Source organism: Nannobrachium achirus, assembly GCF_963921795.1.
Source record: "Nannobrachium achirus genome assembly, chromosome: 10".
Classification (NCBI taxonomy): domain Eukaryota; kingdom Metazoa; phylum Chordata; class Actinopteri; order Myctophiformes; family Myctophidae; genus Nannobrachium; species Nannobrachium achirus.
The window spans coordinates 31,220,459-31,234,321 of record NC_137819.1 but is presented as its reverse complement, the minus strand read 5'-3'; the positions used below and the strand labels follow the sequence as shown (position 1 = coordinate 31,234,321).

Sequence of the window (13,863 nt, the reverse complement as noted above, 5' to 3'; positions counted from 1 at the left end):
TTTTACAGTGAAACGTTTGCCACAGTGTTCACAGCAGTAAGGCTTTTCTTCGGTGTGAAATCTCTGGTGCACTTTCGGAGCAGCCATTAAACTGAACTTTTCCCCACATTGGACACAGCCGTATGGTTTCTCTCCTGTGTGTATTTTCTGGTCTACTTTGAGATAATAAATTGAGCTGAAGCTTTTTCCACATTGGTGACAACAGCACTGTCTTGGTTTAACTGAGGACAGCACAGGACAGGGAGAGAAAACACCCACCTGATAAGAGCCAGATTCACATATTGATCAGCATTTAAGTAACTCACACAATAGAAAGGAATCCATCCCTTACATTGTTGTATGATAAATGTAACTGGTTAATGTTAAATTACGTTCTGATCTGTTTGTGTTCATTATAACAGCCACAGGAAAGATACATTGTTTCAGATTGTTCCAGAGTATCCATTTGCATTGGAATGCACCCATAATAAAGACACAGCAGAGGCCTGTTCTGCTCTGTCCTGTTATTTTACTATTTATTAATGAATGTCACTAATACAATACAGGAGAAGGCAGATTTCTCTACTAGGTTTTATACTGTGTGATGTGGTGGACATTTCTGTAGATTACGAGTTGAGTGGGCAATATCCATGTCTAGGCCACATATATTGTTATGGTAATATGCTTAACTACTTAGAAACTGGCACCCATTGGTCATTATCAATTGAATAGGCTGATCCCAAATTAATGCTCTATTTCCCCTAGAGCAGCTACATGTCTCAAATAGATAAAATAAATGATAATTGTCTGTTCTGTGAAAGATAAGAGTATGTTATAACTGTCTGTCCAATGGCAGCTGTGAGTTAAGTCACGTTTTGTGTTCCTTTAACTTAACTCTTTGAATTAGCTTGGCTCTCTTTTTAACTCATGAATGCAAAAGCAGTCTTCTAAAGTAACCATAACAATGAATTTGCCTTTTAAATAATGTTAAACCACAAAGTAATAAAACACTTGGCTTCAACTCAAAATAGTAACCTTGACTTAATGTCTAGTGAACAAATGGACTCTTTAGCTACAAGAAAAGGCACACAATAACTCCACACAACTGAGTTTTATATAGAAATAAATATTTATAGAGCATGTAAACAGCATTTAGGTTCAAAGCCTGGGCTGTGAAAATACCCCTCTTCCTTCAGGAATAATATCACAACACTGTAAGTGCAAAATAAAATATATATAATCTTCCCACAGTTAATATTAAAATAATAAACACCCATTAGACGTCTCCCTTTGAGTCACTTAATGACAGACAATTATAATAATTTGTGGGCCTACACACTCACACACAAAAGCCAGCAAAATGAACTACTACCTAAGTTAACCTTAACTTGTGTCAGACTTGAATTCAAATGCAAGAGCAGCTTTATATAAATGTAGTAGTAGTAGTAGTAGTAGTAGTAGTAGTAGTAGTAGTGTTATGAGAGGGAAGGTGATTTGTTCAGACTAGCAGGGACTTAGGTGGGACAGTTAACAAAGCATTATCCAGTTTCTGTCTATTGTTGATCCCTCCCCCCACCACCACTCTGATTGGTCCATCAGACTCATTGTGAGTATTTAACATAGTTCTGCTTAGCTCCATGACACAGTCATGACACAGTTCCAGGTGTGCAAGTTCCTGAGGCTGAACTCTCTTCTTGACTAAAGGTGAAGTATAAATAGATAGATAGATAGATAGATAGATAGATAGATAGATAGATAGATAGATAGATAGATAGATAGATAGATAGATAGATAGATAGATAGATAGAAGGTTGATGCACCAATTGATGCAGGTTAGAGTTGTCCTATCTAAAAAAAGAAGGTAATATTTTAATTTTCCATAAAAAAATACATACAATAGAGATCCAATTTGTTTTTTTTAGATTGATAGGGTACTATTGGCAATTATAAAATACCAATTGATGCAGGTTAGAGTTGTCCCATCTAAAAAAGAAGGTAATATTTGAATTTTCCATCAAAAAATACATACAATAGAGATCCAATTTGTTTTTTTAGATGGATAGGGTACAATTGACAATTATAAAATACCAATTGATGCAGGTTAGAGTTGTCCTATGCAAAAAAGAAGGTCATATTTGAATTCTCCATCAAAAAATACCTACAATAGACATCCAATTTGTTTTTTAGATGGATAGGGTACAATTGGCAATTATAAAATACCAATTGATGCAGGTTAGAGTTGTCCTATGCAAAAAAGAAGGTAATATTTGAATTCTCCATCAAAAAATACATACAATAGACACCCTTTTTTTTTTTTTTTTCACGGAGAGCAGACAGCAGACGTCTGAAGGGGAACACACACTAGACACATCGGCCGCACGGAGGCGCCGCGTCAAAACATACGGCCCCGTTATTTTCAATGAACTTGACTCCGCTCCGAGTTCCAGCCAGACGCGGTAGCCTCCAAGCCACGTCTTTGGGATCAAAGACGCGATTGTAGTGTCCAAGCCCCGTCTTTGGGCTCAAAGACGCGGTCCAAGCCCCCAAAGACGCGATTGTAGTGTCCAAGCCCCGTCTTTGGGCTCAAAGACGCGGTCCAAGCCCTGTCTTTTGGCTCAAAGACGTGATTGAAACGAGATTCGCGTCTGGAGCCGCAAGAAAACGTGTTTCACAGTGCTTAGAAATAAAGAGTGACTGAGGCGGGGACCGAACCGGCAACCTCCGGTCAACGGGGCGGCCGCTCTAGCGACTGAGCTAAACGTTCTGCTCTGTGACATGAATCCAGGCAGATATAACCTGCCTTTTTTTTTTAAATGCTAAAAAAAAAAAGAAACGAAAAGATATATTTTCGCACTAAAAACGTTATGACACACTATAATGCCGACAATATGGTAGAATATAGCATGTTCCATTGACAATAAATAATAGTAAAATGTATCTAATAGATACAAGGACAGCACACAGCAGACTTTGCGGGTTACATGTCTCCTTTACGGCCACACCGAGTTCCAGCCAGACGCGATTCCAAGCCTCATCTTTGGGATCAAAGACGCGATTGTAGTGTCCAAGCCGCGTCTTTGAGGTTAAAAGACGTGATTGAAACCGAGAATCGCGTCTTGAGCCGCGGTTTCGCGTCTAGAAGACGCAAAGACGTGATTGAAGTGATTGAAACCGAGAATCGCGTCTTGAGCCGCGGGAGCTCCGTCCTGGACGCAAAGCTGCGTCTTGACCGCTATTTAAGCACTGACGCGTCATGAGACGGGTCATAAGACCCGTCTTCAGACGCGGACGCAGTCTGCGACGGCTCTTGCTGGACTTGTCAAACAATTACAGGGTGCAAGTGTGAGAGCTAGCGGGTGGTCAGCAGCGTTGGTGGATGCATGTTAGCCCACAGAAAGGGATCAGAGATACAAACATATCCACAGCAAACAGCCCCACGTCAATAGTCTACCTCTGGGTTAATACACAGAGAGCACAGCTAAAGCGCACCAGCTAACAGTACAGACCAGAACAGACAGAGGGCAGTAGAGAGAAACAGAAACAGGTAAGACAGACAGAAACAAGAAAGATGAAGGGATGAACGGAGATAAAGGGCAGTGGAGAATAAATAAAGTGGTTGGAGGAAGCAGTGATACAGAAAGCTTAACCGCCATCTGGAAGCTGGCTTCATGCGCTCAAAACAAGAGGCAAAGCAAGAGCGTTTGAGGACAGCGGCACCACAAGAGGTTCAGCAGTGAATAGGAACAGAATAGGTGTGCAGTTAACAGTTAACCTCACGTCACTAGGCTTTTCCTGGTGCACGTTTACTAAACAGGTCGTTTGATCCGGTCTAGACCGCATGGCATCCTAGATTGGATGGCAGAAGCGGCGTCACTATGTTTTGGTTCCCCGTTTGTTTCCCCAATCCCTATTTACAGTAAATGCTAGAGGAGTGTAGTTATTGGGTAGGTACTAAAATGATGTCATTGAGCGTGGGGAATTGTTTTGGGTTAAAACTGATTCCGGTTTGGTAGTCCGTTTTGACTATAAAATGACGTAGGAAGCCATCCGCTCCCGACCAGATCAAAAGCCCGAAATTGGAAGCGAGCCCAGGCTATGCAACAGTTAATGGAATTGAGAGGAGTTTGAGGGGAGTGGACTTTTTTTTATTATAAAAAAAGGTAGCAGATCTACAGGCCCTAAGTAGAAAATATGTCTTTAAGTGCTTTTAATCTGAATATCTAATTAATTCAACTATAAAAGAATACATTGTTTCGTCAATTCATTGATTGAATTTTACAAAAAAAAGCACGTTTAAGATTATTCAATTATTAGAAATAGTAATTGATAGAATATTCGCTAGGGAAATCATAGGTAGTTGCAGCCCCTAGAAGAGACAGCAGGAGGAAAGGAAGAGGAAAAAGGAAAAGAAGGAAGCTTAGAAGGAATGTGACGTGGAAAGAGAAACTCACCTTGAGCACAATCTTGTTGTCCGAGGTTGGCGTGCGTCCCACCCAGAGAGCAAACTTACAGGGGTCTCCCTCAACGTGCTCCGTGACCCCCAACTCTGATGTCTGATGGACAGAGAAGAGGGGCAGAGGGTATGGTTATGTGATGCCGTCATCAGCAATTGCGGGAGACTCGGCATCGACAGGACTTGTAGTCGTATTTATTGTCATTTTATTGTCATAATTATTGCCCTTCGAGCGGCCGAGCGGCTAGTCGGGGACCGGCCTACTCGGGAACGATGTAAATAGGGAATGAATGTCCATTATACCTGTTGTCATAGGACCCGTTTTGAACATCTGTTTGCCTGTGTCCATTTATGCCCATATATGAGATATATGTCTGTCTGCGTCCATTTTATGCCCATACTGTATATGGAGATCTCTGTATCTGTCTGTCTGTGTCCCTTTTATGCCCGTATATGGAGATCTCTGTATCTGTCTGTGCCTCTGACTGTGTCCCTTTTGTGCCCATGAGTCAGCTGACTCATATGGCGTACGTGATGCCCTTTGGGCGGTCGAGCGTCTAGTCGGGGACCAGCCTACCCCGGAATTTATTGTAAGATGATGCAAGTGTTGTCCTGTCTTTCCTCGTTTTTTCACAAGCTAACAATGCCGTTTTTGATCATTTGATATTATGGTCACAATACGATATCCTCGCCTCAATATCGATAGAGGTATTTGGTATAAAAATATCATGACCTTTGATTTTGTCCATAATCGCCCAGCCCTAGTTTGATCAAATTAAAGACAGCTACGGTGCACATGAACTTTACATTTATAAATTATTATTCTTGACCATCTTTTAAAGCATACAAAAAAAAATACTTTTCAGGACTTACAAACAGTTTGCTCTTGTAAATGTACTTGCTCCTGCCATTGGAATCTTTGACCTCCTTGCTGAAGACTAGCGACATCTCAAAGAGGAAGAGGTGGCGCTCTCTGCCCTTGCGGATCAGAGTCTTGGGGTCCCACACCTGGAAGGACTCCTGTAGAATCAGCTCCCCCTGGGATTCAATGTTCTCGTCGAACCCTGGGGACCATGGGGAAGGGGATGGAGAGGATTTGACTAAACCAATACCAAAACACATGGATGTCGCTCACAAGGACCCGGTTTTTAAAAAAATACTGATTTTAGGGCTCAAGAGACCCTAAATAGGGGATTTAGATCCACTTATCAATGTCATCTCAAAGCTCCAATATCCAAGAGGAGTGAAGCAGAGGTGGGACTATAGAGAAGTATCAACAGTCTGTTAGTCTGCCAAACATATGGACCGAGGTATTGCTTGATGCTAATGTTGAGGAAGTGTATACGTAAAGAACTGTATATCTATAACCTGACATGAAATGATTGGACATAAATTATATATTTTGACCAGAAAGTTACATCTGTGAAGATCACAACAACCTAAAGTGCCTAAAGCGTTACTTTCTTTCACTGTGGTGTGCATGCGTGCGTGCGTGCCCGCGGACGTCCACGTGTGTGCGTGCCGGCGGCTCACCTTCCAGCATGGACAGATGCATGGCGTCATTGGCTCTCTTGGGAACGCTGAGCATCACCTCCAGCCCGTCCTTGATCTCTCCCTTCCCCTCCTCACAGCACGTCAATAGCTCCTACAGTACATGCGCACACAACCAGAAACCATGACAACAAGAACCATGGGGACAACGTCCACAGAGAGACCAGACTGTGTGTGCTGTGGTGTCCTTGTACAATGCGTTTACCTTTAGCAGGAGCTGGTACTTGGTGATTCTCTGCACTGGCTTGATCAGATACGATGAAATGGAGTTGGCCAGTCGGTGCCTCTGTTGAATTTCCTGTTAACGTGGATGAAGAAGACACACAAAGTTCTGTGACCATAGACATAACGTACAGTATGTAGATGCTGCATTGGCCATTGTTGCACTTCAATGTCACCGCCATATTTGCAGGGGCAGGGGACAACTTTTCATAACACTGCAAGATATACAGTATCTCTGAGTTGTCCATAAGTACCTGACACTAAAACATTTACTCACGTCAAAGTAGGGTCCAGCGTGCTCTAGGATGAGCTGGGTGGAGTCTGGTTTGTTCTTACAGTAGTTCACGTACATCTGGAACTTGTCAGCCTACAGAATAGAGAGATAGGCTTATCAATCGTCTCGCTATGACAATTAATGGGTGTGCGGATCTGCAGGAACAAAAATAAAAAAGTCTCCCGTTTCTCCGTAGATTTATCCAAGAATCTATCTACCTTTATATCTCAGAAATCAGAGGGTTTTTCTCTCTATCCTGAGATAGGGCCAGAAGACAAAAACAAAAAACAAACCGTTGGGATGGGTAGTTGAAAACTGCTCTTAGTTAACAACACTTACCCACGTCACAAAGCAATGCCCCACATCCTCTGGTAACTGCTCATATTTCTCCAGCTCTTTCAGAAAGATGCTGTTGATAGAACAAAACAACAGAGAAACAGATGAGACAAAAGGTCAGCGCATTAAGAAATAAACAGCTCTTTGGATTATTTTAATTTAATAGAAAAAAGAAAAAGAAAAAAGAAAACAAATTATGTTGGCATCAAGATTAAATAAGAAAGTAACACATTAGGCAAACAACACCGTGGTTTTACAGCGTATAAGTTGGGCTTCAGGGCTTACTTATGGTGAAACTCATAGAGATCCTGCATGTTTCCAAAGATGATGTGCTCTTTGTTGATGATCCCTGGAGGAATCTCCTCCACTCCACTGGTCATCTCCCATAGGTACGTCTGAAAGGAGGCAAGAATGCAACAAAGATTGTATTACTAAAGGCAATATCATATGATCATATGTGATAATATTAACCATCCCATGATAATCCTCCGACCTTCAGATAATTAATGTTTTTTGTAGCGTCATTTGACAATTGTTTTAGGAGCAAAAACTCACCCGACCAACCATGAATTAATTTATAACGCTGACATTTGGAAATGACTGAGTTTTAATGGGACCGCACAGGCGTTTTAATTAATCTTGTGCACTTGCATATTATTCACACTCCGCTGTTGTGAAACGGTTTGGCAAACATATCCGATTACTGCTGTATAACTGTCTCTTTTTGCCCTTTTCTCCAAATTGAGACTTTATATGCCAATCCCCAATGTTTGATACACAGTATTTGATACACAAAAAATGCTGGTCCCTCATTGGCTGTTGATGTTGACGCCACCAGGAATGCTGGTCCCTGATTGGCTACGGGTATTTGATACAAAGTATTTGATACACAAACAGTGACAGAAACACCTAACGTGCACTCTGCTGGTGCAAGTCATGAACACTTGAGGCTGTACTTACATCCATGCACTCCCGCAGGTCACGCACGTAGGTTTTCTCTGTCTGAATCAGCTCCGCCATGATGAACCTAGGAACACAGAAACACACTCACTGTTAACCACTTTCAACCTATAGGCGTCCCTATTTTTGCCATGCCAGATTGCAATAAGCAAGTTAATCAAAATACATCAAATGCAGAGAGACGGTGCGGTGCCTCAAGAAACTAGGAGGTAAACCAAGACAATGTAAAACAATATACTGTCAAAATAATAATCTATATAGAAACTATTCGGATACCGGGTAATCATTGAACCTTTTTAAATAATATGCAATCCAAATTACATCATGTCATTATAGGAAAACATTAAAAAAAATTAAATGGCCGATCTACAAGCGGATGTGGATCTGCTTTTTCAGCCACACATCACTAACGCACCATGACGAATAGAATAGATTGTCATAGCCGTCTCATTCAACATCCCACTGCACAATGTGATTTATGTCTGTGCCAGTAGCTCCCTTACAGTCTGTCTGCTCCCTCCATTTACACTGATAAATAATGAAAGACTTTTGGGCCATGAAACATGGTCATTCATAAACCAGACATGAATTATGAAGACACCATGTGTATGATTTGTGTTTCACATATAATATTAAGACACAGTCTGCTTCCCCCTCCCCCTGTGGACTGCATACAGTACGTTCATTGCGACCGTCAGGTCGCATTTACTACCAAAACCTCCACCGGCTGTCTGTGGGTCAGTCAGTCCGTCACACTTTTGCCCTGCTCATATCTCCACAACCGTTGCCCCCATCCATGCCAAATTTTGCACACACACTCCTTGACTGTCAAACTACAACCTCCAAGGACCCCCGCAGCCCCAGGGACCCCCAGGTCCCTGGGGGACCCCCAGATGTAAAAAATGACCAAATGTGGTCACACGTCACACTTTTTCCCTGCTCATATCTCCGCAACCGTTGACCCGATCCATGCCAGATTTTGCACACACACTCCTTGCCTGCCAAACTACAACCTCCAAGGACGACCCCCATATGTAAAAAATGACCAAATGTGCAAAAATTACCAAATGACCACCCCAACGGGCCTGCTCACGGGGAATTCCCGGGGACCACCGACTCCTGGTGCTCCAGAACGGATGCAAAAGTGGTGACGCCCCCAGTGGAGGACCCCCTCCACTGCAGCTCACATAAAATGCCGTAACTCGGGCTAGGAGCGTCCGGGAGAGCCGGGGCCAGTACCTATTCGTCCGCCAAGGCAACGCGGAGACCCCACCCCTCATTTGTCACATGGCCCTCTTCTAGCGCCACCTTCAGGCCGATTTTTAAAACACATTTTTGGACACTGCTCCTACAGTTTTTGCCCTAAAATCACGCAAATCGCTACACAGTATGTCTACACTCATCCCATCAACATGGATCTGTCCCATATAGCGCCACCTTCAGGCCGATTTTTACAAACACATTTTTGGACACTGCTCCTACAGATTTTGCCCTAAAATCACGAAAATCACTACACAGCATGTCTACACTCATCTCATCAACATGGATCAGGAAGATTTTGGAAAAACAAATTTTTGCCCTATTTGTGGAGATAAGCGACCTATGGTCGCTTATCTCCCGATTAGGGAGTCTTACTGGTATTAGTGGTGGGCAAAACCGTTCGTTTCAGTTTCAGTTTTGTTCATGTTCACGGCAATGATCAGTTGAAATGATTTGTTCACGTTCATCGTACAGTGGCGCCAGTAAAACCACTTCAGCCCTATATACATACATTTCGGCCATTTGAAAATAGCAGCTCTACAAGCTTACAACACCTCGCGCTGCGAGGCGTTGTAAGCTTGTAGATCGGCTATTTTTGGCAAAGAGGTTTGTAGAGGGAAAAGAATAGCAGACTAAAGTATTTGACGGTTCAAGTGGTTAAATACACATTACTCCAACATGATGACAGTGCTGTCAAACAAGTCGAAGCTGTCTAAGAAATCTATGAACAATTTTAATCTGCAAACACAAATGTATACACTATGTAGTGGGGGTCCCTGCTTTACCTCCCTCTCAGCTAGGGGGGCCTTGGCCTGAAAACGTTGAAGACCCCTGCTGTAGGTTGAGAAACATTTAGCTGTGAGGAAGTATACAGTATGTACGTACTCCTTCCTGCGGGCTGACTTGCGCTTCTCCTCGTTGAGTTCATGAGCGGCGTCGCGTAGCTTGACCTCTGACCCGGGGGCAGTGGCCGGGATGATGTCCAGCTGTAGGTCCTTACTCTGAGAGAGACGCAGACATGGAGACATGAGAATGCATTCTGCATCCACTGAACCCAAACACAAATGCACCCAATGGGTGGGCGATATGGGAAAATACAATATCACAATATTTTCCCAAGCTGTATCACGATACGCGATCTTATCACGATTCTTTTTCATGTTGGTTTTTTATGGTTATTTTCAAGTTAACTTAACAGGACAACCACCTACAGTACACGGTAAGAAAAAGTAAAAGAAACAGGAGTAACAGACCAGTGGTCCTCAATGTGGGGTCCAGGGAGTCTCTGGGACCCTTTTGGGAGGTCTAAATTGATCCTTACAAGTATGTAACTCTGACAGTATACAAATGAAACCAAATGGACCCCTTTTCATTTGTATACGGTCAGAGACCTTGACATTTTAAGGTTTGTGAAAGACTGATTTAGACAAAAATGCAGGTTTAACCCATTTAGACCTGAGGCCGATTCTGAAAACGCCTTCTAAAACCTAACCTAAGGTTTCTGAAAACCTTCAATTTCTTATTCCAAAAATGTAAAATAAATTATGTTGCTATATGTATAGCAAATACTGATGTGACACAGACGTAGCAGCCGGCCTTAAGGGTAATACAACGTATAGGTAGCAGCAGGTCTAAATGGGTTAAATGAATTCTGCAATGAATCTCTGTATTAACAATTCAACAGGATTTAGTTATAAGGCTCCCTCATTGTATCACGTAATATACAATATCTCTGAAAAGGCATATCATGGAGACATTGTATCGTCTCAATGATATTTATCACCATATCACCCACCCCTAATACACCCACACTCTCTCTCTCTCTAGTACACTCACAGCCTTGTTGGAGTCTGAGGAGATGCCCAGGGCCTTCTCCAGACTGGACCGGTACTTGTCCATGCGCAGGGAGAAGTCTCGGTAGCGCTTGTCCACCGCCGTCACCCACTTCTTGATCTCCACGGCGTGACTGTGGCCCTTGTCACAGAAGCCATCAGCCAGCTGGATCAGCAGCTTCACGCGCTCTTTGGTTTGCTGAGAGACAGAGAGAGAAAGGAAGCGTGAAACAGGGTTTGATCGGAAAGGAGAGAATGTGTGGAGGGGTTTTGAGACCGACCTTGGCCGTGATGTGGAAGTCTTCGTGCTCTTTGAGCAGCTCCTGTGTGTGATGGATGCTGGAGCCGGTGGAGGTGTGTGTGGACAGGTAGAACTCCCCAGTGTCATGGATCCACTCCAGGGCCTGAGCACACGCACACACGCACAGAAACACAGACACCATTGCATTAACAGGACAAAGACAACAGGACAAGAGTGCGAGATAGTAGGTATGAGCGAGAGAATGACTAAGCAATCGTGTACGTATATGTGAGTGAGTGTACAGTATAACGTCTTATTTATAGCCTGTCGTACGACAGTGTCCTACAACCAAAAATAACCGAAGCATTGTGAGCTTGTAGATCAGTTATTAACAGTGCGGGACACCATAGTATGATGTAAGTATAAAATCAAACGTGGGTTATAAAGTGTGTACGTTGTATGTGTGTGTGCGTGTGTGCATGTATGTGCGTGTGTGTACCTGTTTGGCACTGCGTTCAAACACCACATACTGCTGACATTGGTCCAGGCGTCGTTTCCTCATGGTCCAGAAGTGGAGAACACGGTTCTCTCTCTGCAGGAGCTCATTCAGAATGTCTAAACACAACAGGAACAAATGAAAATAACATTTAGAACACACACTGTGCACACATAATGGCCAAAATGGCAACGATAACATGTTCCATTCTCGCTTTCTTTAGAGTTCTGTTGCTTCCATGCTGTAAAAAACACCAAAACTACGTACTGTAAGACTTTTTCAAAAACAAAAGCTTGCTTGTTTGCAAGTGACTGAATGCCAGTGGTGGACAACATATTCAACCCTAGTCAAAGTATAGCATACTGTAGTTACTTGCCATTTATAAATGCTTAAGTATTCAAAAGCCTGCTGTGGCTGATACTCACTCTTGACCTGCTGTTCAGGAGCTTTGACGTGGCTCAGCATGCCCGGCATGTTGACGCTGTTCCTGTGCATGTACTTGAGGAAGACATCTGCATTTCTTCTGGCAAGAGTACAGGCCTGACAGACACACACACACACACACACACACACACACACACAGTTTAGATTGCAACTGATTTGAAGGTCAGTTGACGATTTGACGATAAAGTAATCTCAAGCAAAGAAGAGGTTACCTATTTGGGCTGTATTTTTGACAACAAACTGATGGGTGATCAAGAAAAGATTTTGGGCAGAATTTCCTCTTTTGTCAACAACAAGTAGGTCGGGAGTGGCTTGTTGTCGGTATCAGCCGGTAACACGCGGGAGTCTGTCCCCGTTACAATGCGCTAGACCCCTGGGAGATGGACTGCTGAGGTGGAGCGCCACATCAGCTCCCAGTACTTGCCGCACAACTTGCCAAGCCGTGCTACTCATACGCTGAGTTGGCGGTGCCCGGAATCGAACCCATGACCTTGCGGTACAAAGGCGAGAGCTCTACCGACTGAGCTAACCGGGCTAAATAATGTCAACAAAAGTGTCAAGAAAAGTGCACTCAAAACTGTGACTGAAGCCCTCATTCAATGCCAACATCTCAGTGTCACTAAAAACTAAGCTTCAGACCTCCCAAAACTATAGGTTATGAACATAACCCCGGTTATTCGATAATGGGAGTTCTCCCATAAGCGAGTATTTGAGTGACCATTTGAAGAATAACAGACTGATACTGTAGGACTACTTCTCTGCCTTAAGCCCATGACCCACCTAATTCCAACACACTTTGCCATTTCGGGATGTCTCAAATATCAATGGGATTGGTATTTAAGATCGACAAAGGCACAATCCTTCTCCAAAGTGCTAAGGAGATTAACTTGTTTATTTGTAAGTGGCTCTGGACAAGAGAGTCTGCTAAATGCCTAAATTGAGAATTGAGCAACCATGATCTGGTACGGGTTAGGCTCGAAATTTCTACGTGTCATTAGTTCGACTAAGGGTTAGGGTTAGGCATAGTTTTACTGAGGTTAGGGTTAGGTTTAGATAGTGATTAACATTCACCAGTGACGGCAGGTTAACATTTCACCAGGTTAGCATTCACCAGCGTCGAACTAATGGGACGAACAAATGCTACGATGGAATATTGACACGCTCCCATCTGGTACAACCTGGATTTAGGACAAACATGGGAAAATTGTCATTCACTACTCTGCCACCAAAATGTGGAATGCCCTGACACCATCCATTAAAGGATGTTTAACACTGGTTTAATTTTAAATTGACCTGAAAAAACATCAGGAGACGACAAGGGGAGGTAAATGCAATTTTTACATCTCCATTTCGTACATGTACTGTACATTGTACAGTATAGTGTTTGTTGATTGCGACCGTAAGGTCGCAGTTTAGTATCAAAACCTCCACCGGCCGTCCGTCCCTGAGTCACACGTGTGACGTGACACGTGTGACGTCACACTTTTGCCCTGCTCATATCACCGCATCACTCTGACATCACAGAGTCCACAACGAACTGTTTACCCTAGCAACCAACTGTTTACCATAGCAACCATGTTTTTTTACCCTAGTAAGGTACTTGATCTTATGAGTGTATGTTTGCAAGCGGGCGGTTATATAGTCCCCTGATGATGTCATCATTATGCCCATATTTAGTGGTATGGCGAGGTCAGCTGTACCCAAATATGGAGTCCATGCAGCAGTGGTAACCATAACAACCAGGGCTCTCTCAAACATATTGAGAAACCATGACGACCCTCTGTAAACAAATGTGGATCAAACAAGTGTGGTCAC

General features: G+C 43.1%; 1 protein-coding gene across 7 annotated transcripts in view; it reads right to left on the bottom strand.

Annotated features, from left to right (window-relative positions):
• Nucleotides 1-13,863, bottom strand: part of trioa (trio Rho guanine nucleotide exchange factor a) — a 142,114-nt gene that overhangs the window by 32,168 nt on the left and 96,083 nt on the right. For all 7 annotated transcript variants that reach the window (XM_080735759.1, XM_080735760.1, XM_080735761.1 and 4 more), the window contains exons 22-34: nucleotides 12,030-12,144; nucleotides 11,608-11,723; nucleotides 11,149-11,271; nucleotides 10,872-11,066; nucleotides 9,921-10,036; nucleotides 7,776-7,842; nucleotides 7,101-7,210; nucleotides 6,819-6,888; nucleotides 6,483-6,572; nucleotides 6,189-6,281; nucleotides 5,966-6,077; nucleotides 5,306-5,496; nucleotides 4,431-4,532 (exon numbers count right to left, since the gene is read on the bottom strand). In XM_080735759.1, the coding sequence (XP_080591885.1) occupies nucleotides 4,431-4,532; nucleotides 5,306-5,496; nucleotides 5,966-6,077; nucleotides 6,189-6,281; nucleotides 6,483-6,572; nucleotides 6,819-6,888; nucleotides 7,101-7,210; nucleotides 7,776-7,842; nucleotides 9,921-10,036; nucleotides 10,872-11,066; nucleotides 11,149-11,271; nucleotides 11,608-11,723; nucleotides 12,030-12,144 (1,500 nt within the window). The remainder of the gene's footprint in view (nucleotides 1-4,430; nucleotides 4,533-5,305; nucleotides 5,497-5,965; nucleotides 6,078-6,188; nucleotides 6,282-6,482; nucleotides 6,573-6,818; nucleotides 6,889-7,100; nucleotides 7,211-7,775; nucleotides 7,843-9,920; nucleotides 10,037-10,871; nucleotides 11,067-11,148; nucleotides 11,272-11,607; nucleotides 11,724-12,029; nucleotides 12,145-13,863) is intronic.